Source organism: Haematobia irritans, chromosome 2 (assembly GCF_050003625.1).
Source record: "Haematobia irritans isolate KBUSLIRL chromosome 2, ASM5000362v1, whole genome shotgun sequence".
NCBI classification, from domain to species: domain Eukaryota; kingdom Metazoa; phylum Arthropoda; class Insecta; order Diptera; family Muscidae; genus Haematobia; species Haematobia irritans.
In genome coordinates this window covers 161,057,020-161,078,866 of record NC_134398.1, presented here as the reverse complement: position 1 = coordinate 161,078,866, position 21,847 = coordinate 161,057,020, and the positions used below count along the sequence as shown (strand labels likewise).

General features: G+C 33.5%; 2 protein-coding genes and 1 long non-coding RNA gene across 5 annotated transcripts in view; 1 reads left to right on the top strand and 2 right to left on the bottom strand.

Annotated features, from left to right (window-relative positions):
• Positions 1-4,123, bottom strand: part of LOC142226655 (dnaJ protein homolog 1) — a 109,139-nt gene extending 105,016 nt beyond the window's left edge. The window contains exon 1 of one of the 3 annotated variants that reach the window (XM_075296763.1): positions 3,853-4,123. The gene's annotated coding sequence lies outside the window, so the exon portion shown is untranslated. Of the gene's footprint in view, positions 1-54; positions 172-3,852 lie in introns of those variants that run through there. The other 2 variants (XM_075296765.1, XM_075296764.1) reach the window with 2 other exon arrangements.
• Positions 4,124-8,907: 4,784 nt separating this feature from the next.
• On the top strand, positions 8,908-10,006 carry LOC142224313 (uncharacterized). Its single transcript, XR_012719118.1, has 4 exons — positions 8,908-8,952; positions 9,072-9,238; positions 9,296-9,400; positions 9,466-10,006. It is a non-coding gene; the product is annotated as an uncharacterized LOC142224313 (long non-coding RNA).
• A 1,084-nt stretch (positions 10,007-11,090) lies between these two features.
• LOC142226654 (RNA-binding protein 5-A-like) lies at positions 11,091-21,424 on the bottom strand. The gene is made up of 14 exons (XM_075296762.1): positions 21,227-21,424; positions 18,159-18,243; positions 17,842-18,105; positions 17,578-17,782; positions 17,434-17,503; positions 17,120-17,193; positions 14,332-14,406; positions 14,104-14,268; positions 13,924-14,035; positions 13,463-13,699; positions 12,924-13,391; positions 11,947-12,772; positions 11,643-11,880; positions 11,091-11,538 (listed from the first exon to the last, which is right to left on the bottom strand). Exons 1-14 carry the CDS (start codon positions 21,228-21,230, stop codon positions 11,422-11,424), a joined length of 2,940 nt encoding a protein of 979 aa, XP_075152877.1. The 5' UTR covers positions 21,231-21,424; the 3' UTR covers positions 11,091-11,421.
• Positions 21,425-21,847: the final 423 nt, after the last annotated feature.

The window sequence follows — 21,847 nt, the reverse complement described above, 5'->3', positions numbered from 1 at the left end:
AAATCTTTTAAATATGTCGAAAGAAAAATATATATATATGAAAAATATAAATACCTTCCAGCAAGAAAATTGATCCAATTTAAAATTTGTTGAATTCATCAATGTGTATTTTCATTGCAGCATGAAGAATATGTTGCATTTTATTTCAATAATGTTTATTTATCAATTATTTATAGATAAAAATAGAAAGAAAAATAATTTATTTAAACACTCTAGCTTTCATTAGAATAACGGACACTTTGCTTTTGAAAACAACGATACGTTATGTGTGAGAGAGTAGGGGGCTATTAGCTAAGGCGAAAGAGAGTGAAATGATCTTAAACATACAAACATCTTTAAAAGAGAAATACCGTTACATACATATATAGTAAATAAACTGACAGCTTAAGCGATGAATATAATTTTGCTGTATGTATAACTATTTAACTTTTGGTTAATGATCTTAGAAAGCCCGAATACACTTTTCTCATTCTTTCTTGTCTTTATAAGCTGTAGTTATTTTTCCCGATTACATTAATTTAAATTTCTGTTTTTGTTATGTTGTTTTTGTTTTTTTTTTTTTCAATTGTTTTTGTTTGAGTTTTCGTGTCTTTAACATTGTTTTTTTTTTTTTAAGTCACAATTCTTTTGACCACATATGGCAGACACAATGACGATGACGATCTTGATTTTAGATTTTTTTCTGTTATTTTTGTTTCTTTAATTTTTCGATATAAATTTTATTATTTTCAATCCATTGTATATTTTATATATGCATATATGTATGTTTTTTGTACCTTGTATGTATATACAAACATACAAAAATTGTTGTTATTGTTGGCGTTGGTCGTTGTTTTGTATTTATGTATAATTTTGAAGGTGAAATAATAATACTTCCAAAAAAAGATACAAAAATATCCCAATACATATAGACAATCGCATAAATGATGTATGTATGTATATATAGTAGATCTATATAGATGTTTATCTATATGTATATATTTATATTTTTATATAAATTCAAGAAACTCTGGGAAACCAAAATTCGCACAACGCACATTATACTCGCATGGCTTCAATGTATCTCTCTATATTTGATTGTCTCACTAATACGTATTAAAATATTTCATGGATATCTCTAGACGTATCTCTCAAACATTGTTGCCAATTCTGTTGTTTTTACTAATGATTTGGTGGATACCTAAATGACGTCGCGGTTAAATGTTCTGTTTTAAGAGTTTGCAAACAAAATCTTTAAAACAATAATGTGAAGGGATTTCTAACATTTAAAATTAAAGAAAATGTGGATTAATGATACAGATTATCGACGAATAAAATAACTATAATTGTAATCAATGGAAAATGTACAGAAAATTCTTCTTAAGAATCTCAAATGATTTACAAATTTTGGTTATGTTTATAGATTTGGGACGGACAGACATTGCTAGATCATAATTTCACCACGGCCAGAAATATATATACTTTATGGTGTCTGAAACCAATATTTCGATGCGTTACAAACTGAATGACATAGTATGTCCCCCATAATAAATTTTAAAAATGCTTACAAAATCCGTATTTCTTAGTAAGAATGAAGTCATATAATAGGACTGTTTTCTTTTAGAACTAGATACCCTAAGCCGTAATGGACTAAAAGAAAACAGAGTACTCGTTTATCCAGGACATCTCCATTAGCTGTTTAAAAACAATCACAGAAAAGAAGTGAAATCTTGCATATTTAATGTATGAAATGGTCCAATTAGTGATAAATATTTACTGTTGCGATTATTTATGACTCGGTGCCACTTTGAATTTCATGTGTTTCGATAAATTAGTCTCAATAAATTGCTATTGTGAATCGAAGAAGCCCTAATGTTAAATAACAAGAATAATCTGCTGAAGTTCATAACCTCAAATTTCGACACAAAAAGAGCTTTTTGCAATTAAGGCATAAAAGGAACTAATGTTTGAACTATTTAGAATCAACAAATTACCTTCACCAGGATGGTTTGCATCAAACTTTTTTAGGTTTGCGACTGTCGCAAAGTTGGAAACGTTACATTCACGTCGTAAATATAGAAAACGTAACAAACGTGGCAAATTCAGAATGCTTCAGTTCCGTCGGCTGGGCGATAGGCAAATTCAATGATATCCAAGATGATGGTATGTTCAAAGAAGTTTCTCAGGAATTTTCATAAAATTATAAACGGATTTAAAAAAAGTAGAAGAGAATGGACTTATTTCAATGGAAGATTTAAAGCCAAAATTACTATGTCCTACTCGATGGCGCAGTAAACGTGACGATCTGTACACGCTCATGCTCATATTAGCCTATTTCTGCAGAAACTGGCAGCGAAGAAAAACCACGCAAAATCCGAATAGTTTCAAGTTGCGAATGCGAGATGTAAAACTAGTTAAGTTTTCAATAAATACAATGTACACTCAAAAAAAAGTGAACTCTCTATTTCACTAAAGCCAATTTAACTTTATTTTAGTTCATGGAATTATTATGTTTGGAGAAAGTTTCATTTACTCTAATAATTTTTTGTGTATTTTAGTTACATTAACTAAAACCGAGGAAAAAGATGTACTCAAATGAAGCACAAAGATAAACTAAATTCGTGTCTTCCACAAAATAGTTCAGAATTTCTTTAAATTTGTAAATTTTACCAAAAATGCGTCCATCATGAACTTCGTATGTCACTAAAGACATTCTTGCAATTTTGGACTCCAAGTTTTTCCTTCAAACTAAAAAATTTTCTTTAACAAGTGAAAAAACTTAGTTATGTCTAATAAATTTTCTTGATTTTTTTCGAAAAATATTTACTTATTTTTATGACATCGGCGTGATGCCAACGTTTGTAATACTGTTTAGTTAAAATTTTCTACAAATATTCAAAATTTTCTGAAATTAATGGAAAGTTTTCTTCCTGGTGGGTTCACTGTTTTTTCAGTGTAACAACATACTTTTTACATCCTTAATTAAATTAAAAAGAGTTAAAATTTTTTTTGTTCAAAAATAGGTTTTCTATATTAGGTGTACGACTTTTGCGACATACGTATTATACCGTCGTAAATGTATGTTGCAAAAGTCATAGTTTGCGACAGACCAACCCTGACCCTCACACCTGTTTACATTTTTTACCATAAAAACGCAGGGCAGAGCTTTCTGTTCAGGTCCGAGTTCTTCGCCTATATGCATTCCGGTCTGAAGTTAAATCTCTTCTGGTGATTTTCCTGCCAGAACTTTAGAAAATATATTTGGCAACAATGCTCTCGAATTTACGGTCTCTCTCTCTCTCACTAAGAGTCTTTTGATCTCATACTCCCACTTAACCCCCCAACCACTCACACAGTAACAAAACGCGCGGCACCAAAAACCATATTAAAACAGAAAAATAACAACACCAAAATTTATTATTTCATTGATATTGTGAGAAGAAATCATAAAATATTAACACTTTATCATTTACGTATGCATGTATTTTTGTTTTAAAACTTTAGCCAAAGCCTTTTAATTTTCCCCACTTAATTTTTTACACAACCGAAAATGCCCCGAATCGTCATCATCGTTCATTCACACAAGCAGGTTGGTTGGCTTATTTGGCTTAATTTTTATACACGTTTCGTTAATTTTTCACACCACTGTGGCTTGTTTGCTCATCCGGCCCACAGAAAAATGGTTCAAATTCTATTTAAAGCGAAAATATTGAAATGACTTTTATGCAACGAATAAAACCAGAGGAAAATTTTAAATCAAAAATACACGTTCGTCACAATTTTTTTTATTTGATATAAAACAATAAATATTTGTTTTCTTTTTATAATAATTTAAGTTTGTTTTAAAATTCACTTATTTAATATTATAATAACCTTTTTTTTCTTCGTTTATATTAACAACCCCGCTGAAAATGTATTCCTATTTTTTGAGAAGTTGTTATTATTGTTTGGTTTTTGATAAAAAAAAACGTTTTGCTTTTTCTACGAATGGAAAAATAAAACAGAAGACGGACAACGACGACAGAGTTTTGTTGTTGTTAATTATGGCTACGGTAAAAATCTACTGCCTCTAACAACTGCTATGCAGAAGAAAACCAGAAAGAGGTTCGGTCGTGTGGAGAGCGCGCACGGTTCTGACGCAAATCAAAAAATATTCAAGACTGTTATGGCCCAATCTGAGATAAAAACACTCTATGTGAATGGAAACGATGGAGCTTAACAGCTGTTCGTACTCAGAGATCGAATCGTAATCTCTCTCTCTCTCTTTCGCTTTCTCGTTTTCATTATGAACAATAGGTGGGACCGTTTTGTATATTGGGTATTCAGCAGCAATGGCAATAAATCGTATTCGCCAAAATTTAATCAAAAAACAAATGATAGAATGGGGTCCAATCGAATATTGGACTCAGACCTTATAAAATATATACACTCAGGGTGATGGTGAAATTCTGAGTGGATCTAGCGATGATCGTCCGTCTGTCTGCCTATAGCCTTGAAACTTGGCACAACTATTTGTTATTGACGTAGGTCGAATGGTATTGCAAATGGGCCATATCGGACCACTATACCTAAAGCCCCCATATAAGACTTATGAAGCCTCCACACTGAAAAAAATATTTACGTGATATTAAAGATTATGTAACCTCAATTTTAGGATGCGCAATTTACACATTATTAAGGTCAAATTTCTTTAAAATAATGAAATTTTAATTAAAAGAACGTTTATAATCTTTGGTTCAAAAAATTTTTTTTCATTAAATTTAGGACACACATTTTGAAAATTTGCGTCACTTTAAAGTTGCATGTCTTTAAACTAAGGCAAATTTTCCTTAAAGGAAAAAAAATTTTTGATATAAAGAAATCGTCCTTAAATTAACTGAAATATTAAATCTTTAGATTTAAGATAAAAACGCTTCAAATATAGGCTAAGTTATTTGGAGGATTTAGCATCTTTGGTTTAAAGTTTTTATGGAATTAATAAATTTATTTGGTAATTCGAAGTATCTGTCATAATTTGGATTTTTAAACGGGCATTTGTTTGTACGTGAATAGCTTTATTAATATACCGGAAAAATAGAACGAAAATTCGATAAATGAAATCTGTATCCTAATTTTAATTTTATAGATCCTAGATTTAAAGCCAGATGGGTCGCAAACAAATTTCCTTATTTTAAAGAAATCGCATATTTGGCTCGGAATCAATACCAAAATCCTTAAAGGAAGGTCAAAATCTTTGGATCCAAATAAACTTTTTTTGAGTGCAGGAAGTGCAAATTTCATCCGATCCGGTTGAAACTTGGTACGTCATTTCAATATATGCTTTCTAACTACAAGGCAAAAATATCGGACCATATTTATATCCGACAAAGGGAAGCTCCTGAAGAAGCAAACTTTATGTCCGATAAAACTGAAGAGATGAAGTGGTCTTATACTCAAATAAAAAATATTTCCTTCAGATCGAAACTTTAATAAAACGAAATGTCTCTTTGTTGTAAAGCCCTTTCATTGAGAGAAAATAAACCCCCATTTATTAGAAGGGTTTTGACGATTAGCTCAAATTTATTGTTGGAATTGAAAGAAAATATACACCACAACAATCAATAGAAAATCGTGTTTTTTTTTTCTTTCTTTCTATATCACGAAATTTTTTGATCTAATGTCTTCAATCACGAAAATGATAGTATCAATAACAGTTTTAATTTGCCATATAAAAAGTACTTGATTAAAAAATTAATTGATTACTTTAGCAAATTTTTTTAATTGATTCAATTGAAAATTTAATTGATGTTGATTGCAAAGCCTAATTAATTTGTTAATTAACTATCTTCAACCACATTCTTAACTGTCTTAGGGCCGGTTTCTCAAAATCTTGTTATAATTTATCGTAATGAGAAACTGGTCATTAGTGTTTTGTTTTTCTTTGATTAAAAAATGATTATTTCATTTAATTCTTAATTAAGAATTTCAAAATTTCAAACATGTTTTTAACTGACGTAGTCTTCCGAGTTTGATTAAACATTAATTAATACACCAATTAATTATTTTATGGAAAATTTAAATATTTTCAATCGTTGACTTAATCTTTCTAGATTGAATAACAAGTTAATTGTTTCAATTAATTTTTTAAGTGAAAGTTTTCAGCTTCAATTAACTCTCTAATTTTTCTCACTTAAGTAGAAAATTAAATTAATAATAATAAAATTACAATTTCGATAAAAAAAAAAAACAAGTAAGGAAAGTCTAAAGTCGGGCGGAGCCGACTATATTATACACTGCACCACTTTGTAGATCTAAATTTTCGATACCATATCACATCCGTCAAATGTGTTTGGGGCTATATAAAGGTTTGTCCCAAATACTTCTACAAAATCTATAGACTCAAAATTTAAGTCGGCTAATGCACTAGGGTGGAACACAATGTTAGTAAAAAAATATGGGAAACGTTTAAATCTGAAGCAATTTTAAGGAAACTTCGAAAAAGTTTATTTATGATTTATCGCTCGATATATATGTATTAGAGGTTTAGGAAAATTAGAGTCATTTTTACAACTTTTCGACTAAGCAGCGGCGATTTTACAAGGAAAATGTTGGTATTTTGACCATTTTTGTCGAAATCAGAAAAACATATATATGGGAGCTATATCTAAATCTGAACCGATTTCAACCAAATTTGGCACGCATATCAACCATGCTAATTCTACTCCCTGTGCAAAATTTCAACTAAATCAGAGTTAAAAATTGGCCTCTGTGGTCATATGAGTGTAAATCGGGCGAAAGCTATATATGGGAGCTATATCTAAATCTGAACCGATTTCAACCAAATTTGGCACGCATAGCAACAATGCTAATTCTACTCCCTGTGCAAAATTTCCACAGTGTGGAGCAGGGTATAAAAACGTCATTTTAATTCCAATTACAATATCCAATATTTTCTATGCACATAGATAACAATATGAGCCCCTGGCGGATGAAGTACACACAAACTGCGATTATCTCAGGCACAAACCATGAAGTACTAATAGTCTAAGAATTATGTTTGCAAGTTGTTTGAGTTCCATACATTTTCAAATATCATTCTAATTCAAACAAAAAACGTGAGAATGGAACAAAAGCAGAAACACTGTTTTGTTCCATATTTATTGTGGAACAAAATATGAGACTAATGATATAGAATTCCAATAAGGAAAGGCAAATTCGCTTAGCCTCTTCTTTGTTTAATGTCTTATATGATTTAATAAAATGTTCAATTGTAACCTCTAGGGGTGGAATATTTGGTTTACAAATCTCGTTTGCAATTTTCAAAAATTCAACAATTATCGGTGGTTTCGAGCAAGTAGAGTTGGGGTTTTGAAATAAACTAGCAAAAGTCGTACCTGGTATTGTTTGAGAAGTGGAGTTTATTACACTGAGAACATTGTTCAAGGCCCTTTCCTTCAATTGCAGAAAGTTTTTATACGATGGACAACCTTTGTAGCTAGCGGGATGCCCCTTGGTCTTACAGTTTGCACAAAAAGGTAAATTATTCTCATCTGAAGTAAATTTGCATTCTCCAGTGGGATGATTTTGGTCGCATTTGACACACACAAAAGGTCGGCTGCAATACTTCGACATATGTCCCCATTTCTGACATCTCCAGCATTGAGGAATTTTTGTACTAGATTTTGGTACTTCCCATGTAATCTTTTGATTTAATATTGTATTTATAAATGTTATGTCCTTTATAGATCTTCCTGGGAGTAATGTTATTAAAAACAGACCGGTATTCATATTCATTTTCCGAGACATTTCCGTAGTAAAATGAGAGACTTTCTCGACCGTGTTTGGTAGTAATGTCGTTAGTTCAGATTTTAATTCTTCTGAAGTTGTCTTTTGATGGAGACTCCTTAACAGAAAGGACACAGGTCTAAGTTGTTTCGGAGTGTATGAATAAGAATCAATATTTTTCGATTTCAGGATATTCATCAGTTCTGTGTGGACTGACGGATCTTTCACATACAACTTGCTTTTCCGTTTGGTCTTGTTGACAATTTTGAATTCTATGCCTTTGGATCTAAGTTGCTGGCTAGATCTGGGGCCAAATCACCGCAGTCGAAGTCGAGTACTTCGTCATCGTTATGTAGTTTACGCGGATCACCGCAGTCGTTATCGAATTGTTTCTACTCGAAGGTGAACACGATAGGTAGCATGCTATCGAAAACGAAGTATGTAGTGATTTTTGAGCAGAAAAACGGTAAACAAAAAGAAACAAGAAGTTGGTGAAAATGTAAGTATTATTCTATTTTGTCAAAATACATTTAAGATAATATAATATTACTTGCATTTAAGGAAAGGGATCAAAGAAAAGAATTCTCAGTGGCCAAAGCTTCTTTTGATGCACGAAAACGTCTTTTAAATCTGGATGTTAAAAACACAATTAGCACAAAAGCATTCACTTCAAAATAAAATCACTTTGCTTTTGTCACGAATATTTTTCGTTATCAATGCCACAAAGAAACAAAAACAACATAAATTTCTCAGAAATAACATATTTTGAGCACAAAAACTTATGTTGAAATTCCCTCGCTTCCAATTTCTTAATGCCATATGTTTACAGCAATGTAAAAAAAAAGTAGTAGACAAAATAAATTACGATCGAATGCGGTGATCCAAAAATTTACTGCGATCGAAATGTTTCTCTATACGAAACAGAACTCGATGACGAATGCCGTGATTTGGCCCCTGACATGTTGATGTTATATAGGAAGAACGGAGGACAATATGTTTGCTTGGAGGTGGTGACTTGAGGAGCTATTGTTCTGGAGCTAACTGGTTCTTCTTCGAAATTCAACTCACCCAGAATGGCAAATTTGTTATGATTTTCTCATTCCTCAATTTGACAGGAGCCAAGTCTGGAAATATCCAGATGAAAATCCTCACATCCCCAATAAACACAGGATGAGCGTTTTTCAAATGCAACAACTTTTCAGTTTGAGGGTAAATATAATTTTCAACATAAATTCAACTTGACTTGAAGTAGCTCATCTTCAATACATCTTCAAATTGTTTGCGAATTACTTTCAATTTGCCAAAATGTTGACGAAATCTTTGAAAAGGTGTTGAAGATAATATGAGAAAACTTTGACAAAACACTACCATAAAATGCAACGAAAAAACCATGTGGTTTTCAATACTTATTTGTGCAACGAAGTTCGTGGTCAATTGCAAGAAATTAAAAAAATGGAAAATTTTAGACAAATAACCAAATAGTTTATAAAAATAGGTAAGAAAAAATGAAATACAACTTTAAGGAAGCCACTAAATGTATATCTCTTTGCAGAAAACTAAAACTATGGGTTCTACGTTCTTGAAAACATTAAAAAGCTGACCAATGAAAAATGGTGGACAATTAACTGGAACTGCTTCAAATAGTTTATAATAATTGGTAAGTCAATATGAAAAATTAAATCAACACTTTAGAGAAGTCACTAAATTTATATCTCTTTGCAGAAAACTAAAATCTTTGGATGCTACATTCTTGCTGACATTAAGAAGCTGACCAATGAAAAATGAATTGCTTATCGACAAGAAAAAGTTTCCAGAAACATTTCAAAGTGCAACCAATTAAAATTGTTAAAAACAACAAATTGGTAAAATCAAAAACTTCTGTATGAAAATGTGCATCACATCGCCAGTTTAATTTATATCCTATTATCAGTTTAAAATGGATATTTTGTGAATTCCTTCAGCTGGAAATCTCTTCTAACACGCGGCCCAGTACGTTCCTAATTTCAAATTGCCCGCATATTAATAAATTGTAATGCTGTTTTATGACACCAGCAGGAAGGAAATCGAATTATCAATGCAAAAGTGTTTACAAATAATGTTTAAGATATTTAAAGTTTTGTTGTTTGTTGGTTTGTTCTTATTTGTTGATATGTTTAGTAAGATTATTATGTTTCAATTGGTATTGTGGTGTATTATGTAGTGTAGTGTATTATTATATATTTTGTTTTGATGAAAATGAATAAATTATACAAAATTCATAGAATTTTGGCTTTGACTTTCAATTTGAAGTGGGGATATCATTCATACAAATTTGGGTTGAAAAGTATTTGCAACAATGTTAATTTTGCATTTGACTCGCATCGAAAATTGTTTGACAAATTATTGAGTAGCGATGCATTTCAATTTGAGGATAACACTTGAGATATTATTGCTAATGTGTTGAATTTCACTGTTGAGGGTAATGTCTGTTTTTTGTTGAGAACGCGATTTTCTCAACAATTTCTCAACTTGAATATTACCCTAATCCTTTGAAAAAATGTTTGAAAAATTGTTGAAATTTAGCATTTTTCAAACGTTTGTGTTTATTGGGTCTTGACTGTTTGTTGGCCGGACTTTCGGTATTCACTTCCATAATATTTGAATGTTGATTGGTGGTTTCGTAATTACGTTTATTTACATTTCTTGAATTGTCTTTGTTTGTCTCTTCTGGATGTTTTATATTCCATGTGTTATCTTTGGTCGTCTCTTCCGGCTGTTTTGGAGGATCGCTATTGGAGACAAACCGTGAATCCATTTGATTTACACATATTTTTCACAATATATATACATATGTCTTTTTTTTTTTTTTTTGAAGTTGAAATTGTTTCTTTTTTTCTATCACAAAAGTTTTATGATGTTTTATTTATTGATGTCCATTATTATTTCATTTTATTTATTATTTATGACTATTTAAAAAATGCCACCACCAGATAGGGTAGGAATTGCAACGAGCCTGAAGTGAACAAGCTCGTTCACCTAAGGCATTTCTTTGTCGGCAGAAATCTACAACATATTTCTATTCAGCGAACATGAAGGATCACAACCCGTTAACAATGATGATAGAAGGATACAGACTAGACCGTTGCAGTCGGTGCTGCAATCTAATATTTACATGTACCTAAACAATTAGTTCTCACTTCTGAACATGGCAAACATTCGGAGACATTCGCTTCACATCTCGAGACACAACTTTCCGGGTCTTGTAAGCATCTATTTGACTCTATACGGCTACAGCAGAAGTATCCCAAATAAATGCATAGCCTTTTTAATGCCTTAACAGTATGCAGCTTTTGGTTAAAAAAAAGGCATTTATTTAAACAAATAAGGTTTTTATTAAAAATCGTTCAATTGACTGAATCTTAATTTATGCATTTATCTAAATATTACGAATTATTTAATATAATTCATGGCTTAAATGAAATGTGTATATAATTTTGTTTTGAAATTATTTCCAAAAATTATTTGTTTTTTGCTTTGCTCTAGGAAGAAATACAATATGTGATTATTAAAAGGAAAACTAACAAAACTAATTTTTTGATGGAAAACAATCATAATATTTATCATTTTTGAACAGAGCTATACTTCAAAGGTTACACTGTACAATAGTGTAGCTCGCATATGATTAGGTTAAGTGACAGTTTACACAGATTCATAACGTGATTTCATCATTTTCTTAATATATGTTTTGTAATCATCACCGGAACCACCACCTCCTGAGTGAGTTCCTAAGCCAGCTGTTGAGTTACGGCTATTGGCCTATTTGGGAAGAATTAAAAAATATTAATACATTTTGATTTAAAGCATATATGCAATAAAAATATAACTAAAATTTATGAATACATTCTTTTATAAACTCTTACCTCAATAATGTTGGTTCTTCCTTGATTTTTACGTCCCAATCCTTGACCTTCGGACCAGCCCATTTTTTGTAATAGCCGATTGCCCACATTATTCGATCCAATTGGCATAACTGGTGCTTCAGCGGACCTTGATGTTAGATTCTTTATTTCCTTTTCAAATCGTTCTCTACTTGGATTTGGTGGTGGTGGATCATATTCACCATATTTTTGTCTTCTTTCTTTGGCCCGATCCCTATAACTGTAACAAACATATAAGAATATGTATAATTTATCATATCGATAAATTAACGAAAAAGAAACTCACGATAGGGCTGCTGCCAATGATGACTCGTTGTCGGCTTCCGACTGGGAAGAACCACCGGCTCTGGAAGCATTTAACTTGGCTAAATTCTCTTTGTGTAAATTGGACATTTTTAAATGCTTCTGCAGGATTTCCAAAGACTGGAATGCTCTTTTGCAAAGTAAACAGGTAAGCTTTTGGAAATCCACATAGTCCTTTTCACTAGCATCTGTAGTAGCACTGCCTTTACTTGGAAGAGGAACATCATCTTCGGAATCGGAACCATAAGCCGGTATAAGTTTGTTGGGTGCTGACAATGTCATCGGAGACATGAAACTATTTCCGGCTTTCTTCTCGAGTATTGAGAATCCAACATCGGCATAACCACTGCTTCCCCCGGCACCAATACCACCAACACTTGTTGAGGGCCTGGGACCTTCGCTCAAGCTTTGAGTTTGTTGAGGTGGTGCTACAGGTACATAGTCCTTCTTTTGATTTAATTGCTTGGCCCATTTCTCCATATCTTTAACAATCTTTTTGGCCACTTTGACTTTGTCGTGTTTATTACCACCACTCTCTTTTTTGTCTTTCTTCGAAGCATCCGTTTCTTCTGTAGCATTTGAGGCTGCTGCATTTTCAGATTCTTGTTTTACAGTTGCCTGCACCGTTGCAGCAACAGCAGCGGGAGTCGCTAGTATATATGTGCTCTTACGTTGATCCCAATAGAGGTAGGCTCCAGTTTCATTGTTATAATAATACTGAGAATGTGCATCATAATAAAGACCCGTTGTGGGATCATAGTAATAGCCAGAAGTTTCATCATATTGATAAAGTGATACATCAGGAGTAGCTTTGGAAGAGAACAAAAACAAATATTACTGTGGAACAAATTCTCTCCTTTGTGAAGATTCATAAAAAAGACAACACTGTCATACAGCATTTATTATTTTTGTAGGTGAAATAAAATAGAAATATTGGCTCCATTCAACATTGGTACTTACGATATACTTTCCCATCATTTCCTTTTGGCGTAACAACAGCCGGTCTCGATGCAGTAGCCGTCGTCTCTATTGTACTCATTTTTGCTTGTATTCTTTTAATTGCCGACAAGGCAACCGCAGCCCCTGAATTTGCTTCAGTCACTTGATTGTCTGATGGCAAATTGGAGTAAGAACCACTGTTTATTTCCGATATATAATACTCGGTATAGTATTGTAGATATTGAGCATGTTCTGCCGGTGTTGTGGCATATAATGAAGCGCTATATTCGGCTAAACGAGGAACATCATCTAATGTATACTGTCCTGCGGTAACCCCAGAATTAGCAGAAGCAGCTACCTCTGCTGCTGTCATTGGACCAATAATGGCACCAGATTGCTGCTTATTTGAAGAATTCGAATTTGATCCTTCGCCTTTCTTTTTAGGTACGATTTGGCGATTTTCATGATCGACACAATATGTTACCAGAACTGAATATAAAGAAAAAATATATTATCCTTAGACATTTTTTGTAATCTTAGTTTTCAGGTCGACAACATACCTACTTTTTCATCTATGGTAAGGGGAGGTTCTAGTGTACTTAGCAAATTATGCATATTCATTGAATCAACCAATGTATCGAAATTCAAGTAACAAATGCCTCTGGAGGTCTGCGTTAGAGGATCACGTGATACCAAGACTTTCGTTACCTTTTTAGCCAAATCGGGAGCATGCTTCGTAATGGCCGTTAAGACACTTTCCTCGTTGGTCAATACATCCAAGTTGCGTAACATTATCTCTGCATTGAAGTGAGTAAAAGTATAGGGAGGGATTTCGTTTTGATTAACATTATTCGACAAACAATTTCTAATGAACAGAACAATAGGGCAAACAAATTTATGTATTTCTTCATATTTTTTGTGAGATTGGCAAATTTGTAAGATGCTCTTTCAAACAAGACACTAATATTTTTGAAAACTGTTCTTAAGAATAGATGAGGAAAAATTGTGTGATTTTGTATACTTTTAGTAAGAATGTTGCTTATTTCATCGCTGCCTTTGCCGTAAGCACTGTCCCCACGGGAAGCATAACATTTGTAGCAAGTGTCACGACGTCCAAAGTTGAAAAATACGCACTAAAAATGGAAGAAGAAAGGTATTTATTAACAAGTATGGAATATTCGTAATGATTTGTCTGTCATACCTTGCCGCAATACCATTCACTACGACCTGAACCATTTCCTTTGCCACCTTTTCCACTTCCTTGTGTCGCATCATCTTCTTCTATTGAACCGGCTTGTTCGCTCTCATCGCGTGAAGCATGACATTGGAAACAATTACCTCGGCGTTTAAAATTATACAGACCACACTAGATTGAAATGGATGCCGATTAGATAGATATTTACCAATCTACGAACATATCAAAACTTACTCTGCCACAATGCCAATCCTTGAGAAGACTATATTGCAATGTAGCTCTGCATGTTTCGCTCAATTTTAAATAACCCTAGAAGGGGGAAACAAAAGAAGAAAAAGAATGCACATTAGTTAAAATCTATTCCATTGTAAACATTCCACAGACTACACAAGTCACCGGTATGATGGTTATATTAGTAACGTTTACGTTTCGGTTAATCTTTGTGCCTCTTTTTTTAATGTCGGGCAGCTCATCAATTGAATAGCTTTTTCTCTAGACTTGCTGGTTATAGCATCTTCTATGATTGGGTTTACATCCAAACACATGTACATACGTTTTCATATTTCCCTTAGTGATGATGGAATGTCGTCATTTTCTCGTTATGGTCAAGCTCAAAGTATAGTCAAAATATAAGAACTAAAATAAAAAATATCGCTGTGAAAACTCATATTTAGCCAGTATATTGCCAGTACAAAATCCAGGAATAGCTCAATATAACGACCATATTTCAGGAAAAGGGATTTTATAAAATTATTGAAAAATTGTTTATTACAACGTCAGGGAAAATAATTATAGCCCTATACAGAATCAAATATAAACTTAGAAAAATTTTTCAGCCGGAAAGAAATATATTTTTTTATTTGAAAGTAATGCATTTTTTATTTAAGAAATGAATCAACACTTTTGGAACACTAATCTCCGCTACATAATCTAAAGAGAAAATTTAATAAATCAATGACACTCTCTATTCATTAAATTTACTACCCAAAATATATTGCAGTACTGAAGACAAAATTATCGATATCACTATCACAACAAATACCTATTGAAGATTCCAAAACGAAACAGGCATTCTAAAAAAATGTCGTCGTATAAACCACAAACCTTTATTCCCCATCAAAAAAGCGTCGCCAAAAAAGTTCTTTTTGGATCCGGAAGTGGTGCACAATTGGCGTAGAAGCGATGAATTTAAAATGGGCTTGTCATAGGACGGATGTTGCACTGAATTTGCACTACTTCTTAAAGTGTGATCTGAATTCAGTGTTTTGAATATGAATTAAAACAAATTGGGATATTTTGCAAATAAATAATTTCTATAATTTTATTTATCATTATTTATGAATTCCAATACTTATCTGAAAAGTTTGACTTAACAAATTTTCAACAATTCACCATTTTTCTAGAAAATTTTCTAGATTTTGCATTTTTTCGACAAAATTAGAATAATTTGTTTATTAACTCTTACTCTTTTTTAATCTATTCGAATCAAAACAACTTAAAATTACTTATTAAAAACAAAGCGAGTTATAAAAAATTGAACTAAAAGAACTTTCTGTGTAGTTAAAATGAAGAACACCTTTTGGAAGACGTTTTTAGAAGAGCTTTTAAAGTTGTGCCTTTATAAGAATTTTAAAACTTTTTTGCTGGGCACATAAACACAAATACAATTTTTTCTGTCAACATTAACGAATGAAAATCACTTTAGAATGGGGACAATTTCTCAATTTCTTGGAATATACTAATATGTCAAGCAATCGTGCAAAACTACTATTATAAAATAGTCTTGAAGGACGGATATGTCAAATCTGATTATCGACCAGGATCATAAATAATGTACAAAAACATTTACATCCGATAGAACTTCCATTCTAAAATTACCCAATACTTGTTGTGGAGATAAAGTTCACTCAACATCAAAAAAACTTAAAAAAACGACTCAATATCTCTAGAGTAGATTTGAAGCGAAGCTCAAACAAGGTGCCTTCATCACTTAAAGGTAACATTTAATTCAAATGCTGCTACAATACCAAAGCTAAAGATAAAGTCAGAGTCTTGGAAAATTCAAAAATCGAAAATACTAGAACAACAGAACCCCTGTGAATGTGATAATAGGAAGATGTGGACGGAATATGTGGACCAGAAGAAAATTAAGTAATGGGATAAATTGGAGTCAAATGTTATCCGTTGATTGTCCTTTACTGAAACGAATGCTTGAAAATCCAATGAGATAAGCAATAAGGATTGTTTTCTGGAAATTCAATTCATGCATGTACAATAAATGTCCATACATATGTCGACATCCATATGGTTGAAAGGAAATGAATATTAAAAAAATAATAACTGAGTCGGCATAAAACTATCGGCAGCAAATTCTCACGATTTTTTAGACATGAAAGACCGATTAACCGATTTAACTTGATTAGTCGATTTTGGACAATAGTCTAAATCTAAAATCCTTTACTCGAAAAAATCTAAAATCGATTATAAATTTGAATTGAACTTTTTGGTATCGTATAAAAACGACACGTGTTCTAACTTGATGAAAAAACCTTGACCGCCTATAGGAAATTTGAGTTTGGAGAAGATAAATTGGAAGAAACATTTTGATGTATTACTTATTCACATAATCTATAAACAAAAACAAAATCAAGGGGCGAATCCTAAAAAATCCTCTAGAAGTTAATTCACTTCTCTCACAAAGCACATGGACTAAACTTATGTTACTAACATAACAATACTCCTAGGATGATTACTTTCCATTTGTTCTCTGTATAAAAGTGTATATTCTCCTTTAGACCGGGTGTTCAAGTGTCTTATAGTCATTCGTAAATTTTTTTGGGTCATTAGAGCAAAACAAAAATGGAACATTGGCAGTAAAATCAGCACCGTTCCCTACTCTATATAGTTATGTGTCAAATTGTCTCAAGTCAAAGTCATCATCACACGTCACCATTTTATCATCTTTCGTTCGTTTCATTTAATTGATAACTCTTTTTGTCATTTAATTGTGTTGTTGTGATACCTGAGTATATTCCATCCATTGTGCAGCTTCTTCAATGGTATTAAACTCGACGAATGCAAAACCACGTGATGCACCTAAATAATTTGAATAAGAAGCAAATACAAAATGTTTTTGTAAAAAATCAACAGTTTTTTGTATGTTTAAAGTGGAAATAGGTAGGTAGGTAAAGAATTTTTTTTTTTTTTCATGTTGCAGAATATTTTTTTTGGTACGTTCATCCTTTAGTATGATGTTATCACACATACTTACACTTGAGTTTACTATTTTAAATATCTAAGAAATATGTATGAAATATTTGCTCCAACGAAACCTACCTGTTGTTCGTTTACGTATAAGACGTATAGCTGCCGGAGCCATATCCGCTTGTATCAAAAAGCTCATAATCTATAGGAGAAAAAATGAGAAATCATAAATTGTTGGTTATAACTTATTCCGAATTAATTTTTTATGGCTCATACATCTGCCTCGGTGTTGTACGATTGCAGGCCGAAAACTATGATGGTATTCGACGGTGTTTTATTATGACTGGAATAATATTGGGAACTCATAGTCTCGTCACTGTCATCACTTCCATCACGGTCAACAGAATCATAACGTCTGTGGCTATTACCACCGCCTCTGCCGCTGTCATAATTTTTATTATCGCGCTCTCTATCGCGATCTCTGTAACAAAAAAAGGCCATTGAAATGCATATTCTTATTTACTTAAAATTTCCTATTACCTTCTATCACGATTGTCATAATCGCGATCTCGTCCCGCCCACCTTTCATCGCCATAATCATCATCACGAGACCTGAATTTATGGTTACCTCGTGAATTGCCCCCTCCTCCTCCTCCACCCATATGATTTTTTTCGTCTTGATAATCCTGGTTAATTATTTCACGATACAGATCATTATCCATATTGTTTCTATAGCCCCCACGATCGCGTGATCGTGAACGGGAATTTCTCCGATTGCGATACATTTGTTCACGGCCGCGTTCTCTGAAATTGTAAGAGATTATTTAAGCCTCGAGTAACTGTTGTTTACTGCTTACCTTGACCTGGATCGAGACCGGCTGTACCGACGATATGAGCCCCGTCCTCCGCCGCCATTGTTGTTATTACCATTTCTAAAACGTTCTGTAATAACAAATATAAAAGATCTATGTAGTAACAGTATTACCATTATCGCCCACTATCCCGCCCCTTCCGACCGTGTGGGCCTCGTCCCCATGACGTAGGGACAGCGTACACACCATGATCCGGACCATGGCGGGGTGGAGGCAGAGGGATTTAACCAGCTATAGAGAAGGACTCATCAGACGGATATATTACAACACAAGACCAAATATTAGGTTATTCAATAAAACAAATGTATTAGTTATCCAAATATGCTAAAATTCTGAACTTCACCATTTCAATACTTAAGTTTGTGTCAACTACGAGTAGGCTCCACAGAAGCATAATTCGAACGTGGAAAATCAATGAAAAGAAACTGGTAATTCCTAGATTCCCTTAAAGGGTACATTTATCCTAATCCTATATATCAATTCAGAGCATGGAATATCCCCACAAACTAGCATATACATCATCATGGAGCTCAACATCGTCCGTCGGCTCCTAAGAGTAGGCAAATGAATCAGCCTCAATCTAGAAGTGTAAGGAGGAAGAACAAATCACGGTTCCAATGAAGATGTCTTAGAGCGACCAACAAGAATGGGTCTAACAAGGGCAGTAAAAAGCCTCTTGGTAACATAAGGGTCCGAAAACTCCTTCGCCCAACGCTTTATGAATCCTAGAACTCCAGATGCCTTACTCACCATCGAATTAATATGATCATTAAAATTAAGCCCTACGATCCATAACAATACCAAGATCAACAAAAGAATCAACCTCCTCCAATAACGTGCCCTGTATTAGAGGTGTGCACGTGACACGAAATTATCGTGACTCACGAACATTTTCGTGACTCACGCGTGAGTCGTGAGTCACGCTGACGGCAACGGCGTGAGTGTGCGTGAGCGTGATTAACCAACCAAATGTCGTGCGTGATCGTGAGTCACGAAAATAATATCTTCGTGAGTGTGCGTGAGTAACGAATTTCGGAAAAACACGCTCACGAAAATAATCCCGCTAACGAACATAAAATGCTTACGAGTTGAATTCATTTATAGTTTTAGTGACATCCTAAGTGGTAAGAGTTTTATAACGGACTCGATTTTAACCATACTCATGTGTTCAGTCAGGTTCTATAGGTAAATCACTCATAAAATTATTCGTGAGTCACGAAGTTTTTCGTGAGTCACGACATTTTTCGTGAGTCACGATATTTTTCGTGAGTCATGAGATTTAAAAGATTTTCGTGCGTGAGTGTGCGTGAGTATAAATTTTCTTTTCGTGAGCGTGCGTGACCGTGAGTCCTACCAAAAAATATCGTGCGTGAGTGTGCGTGAATAAGATTTCTCCGTCGTGAGTGTGCGTGAGCGTGAGCACAATATTACTCACGTGCACACCTCTACCCTGTATACTATACCGAACATCAATAGACATTGACCTGAAGAAACGCATAAACCTGCATTTCTTCAAGTTCAAATCCATTAGATTTACCCTATACCAATCACCAAAGCTATCCAAATCATACTGTAATAAATGCACCCGACCAGAATTATCGAACGAGGAGAACAATTTAATATCATCAGCATTCATTAAAATAGAGTTAAGTACGGACTGAGGTAAATCGTTTATAAATAGCAAAAATAAGAAAGGCCCCAAATGACTACCCTGAGGAACACCTAATGGGACATCAAAGCACCTCGAATAGGAATCACTAAAAGACAATCTGCGTACGGCACTCAAGATATGACGAAATCCAAGCCAAAAGTGTACTGGCCAATCCAATCCTATCCAGCTTATACAACAACAGCTTATGATTCACCCGGTCAAAAGCTTTACTAAAATCCGTATAAATAACATGTGTCTGATTCCCAACATTAAAATGATTAATAACAGGAGAAGTAAATTCCACCAAGTTCGTAGTAGTCGATAGGCCCTTACAAAAAGCATGCTGGCAAGAATCCAGTATCGAAGAAATGCTATGCGACAAAACATCCGTCACCATCTTCTCAAAATCCTTGGGAATAGCACTCAATCTTGTTATCCCCTATAATTACTCACATCAAAGGGGCTACCTGACTTATGAAGTGGTACGACAAAAGAACTCCTCCATCTTAGAGGGAAATAACCGAATTTCAATTAACTATTAAATAACATCGACAATGGAGCAGAGAGACATTTGGAGCAAAACTTCAGAATTATCCCAGGAATGCCATCTGGACCACCACTGGTGGACGCCTTAACCCCACGCAAATACCCACACACAGACAGACTATCGAATAATGGAATTGCCACTCAATCAAGCGACATAATAAAATAGGGATATGAACCATCAGCAAAATAGCCAATGGAATATGTTAGGTAGTTTCTTGCCTTGCTAACTCATTCCCTTTTATGTTATTAAGTCTTCTAGAGATAGGGTTTACCTAATTTTCCAAAATGTTTATGTTTTTACTCTATTATGAGGGCAAAGATTATCGTTTTCAAAGCATTTTTAGTAGTTCTGTTATTTACCTATCTCTAAATTTTGTCCATGGTTCATTCAATGCAAAGCAAACCTGAAATTATGTATTTTTTTGTTTTTTTACGACTACCAACTGCGTGAAATCAAGATAATTTATTTTGGTCAATATTTTTATATAGACACCACTGAACTTCTTGAGCGTTTTGTATCATATAGGTCATTCATCTCCCATTGTACCTTTAACATGTAGTATGTACCAAATTTATAAACTTAAAGATTGTAACCATTTTCCCCATCATAGAATAGTTGAACATAGTTCATAAATGAAATTTATCTGTATACCATAAAGCCAATATAGTATGTATATATTATGCTTAGTAATGTTTAGAACGTCTACTTATTTAACCGATTTAACTGAAAAAGTATCTGTTTCATTATCCCATTTAGGACACGTAGATATATGAAAGATAAAATGGAAATTCCTTGTTTGCCTGGAAAGTGAAAAAAAACTAACCCAAAGAGAAAAGATGGCGACTAAAAACTTACCCATTCCGCGTAAAATTGTCTTTTCTACTGTGATTTTTGTTGTGTAGCTCCAGCTGTTTTTTTTTCAACTTAGCTTAGTGCAATATATTTGAAAAGTGCTTTCAATTATTTTTCCCCGTTAATTAAGAATTTTTCCGTAGCTTTCTATTTTTCACAAGTCTAATTTTCAACTTTCAGTCTCTATAAATGAAAATCGATAGGAGAATGGAGCCGACATAAAATTCTTGGCGGCTGTATTTGTATGACAGCTGCCTTAAGTCTTCGTTCTAAATAAGTGCGTATTTACGTCACGCAATGTAAAGTAAACATCCAAGAATCACAAGCACTGGAGAAATGCTTATATTCAAAAAGCTTTCAAACAGTCGAATTGTAATTTCTTTAACGGTTTGAATCAATTTGGAGAATTTGTAGAAGGCAAGCCATTTGCAAGGTTTGGTACATGTTGAAGATAGGAAAGCCCATTGAATTGATATGGTGTTGCATTTCGCAGTTCGGTTCTATCCCCATCGCCACCATAGACTCTTAACCAGAGCTTCCCAAATGGGGGGGGGGGCACCACGAGGGGGGGCGCAGAGTCATTTTTGGTTGAGCAGGTTTTGTATCATTAAATTTGTTAAAACA

Coding starts and splice junctions, on each gene's coding strand:
- LOC142226654 (XM_075296762.1), bottom strand. Junction 18,106..18,158: donor CGGTCTCGATCCAGGTCAAG/GTAAGCAGTAAA, acceptor TTACAATTTCAG/AGAACGCGGCCGTGAACAAA. Junction 13,700..13,923: donor AAGCAACATTCTTACTAAAA/GTATACAAAATC, acceptor ACTTCAATGCAG/AGATAATGTTACGCAACTTG.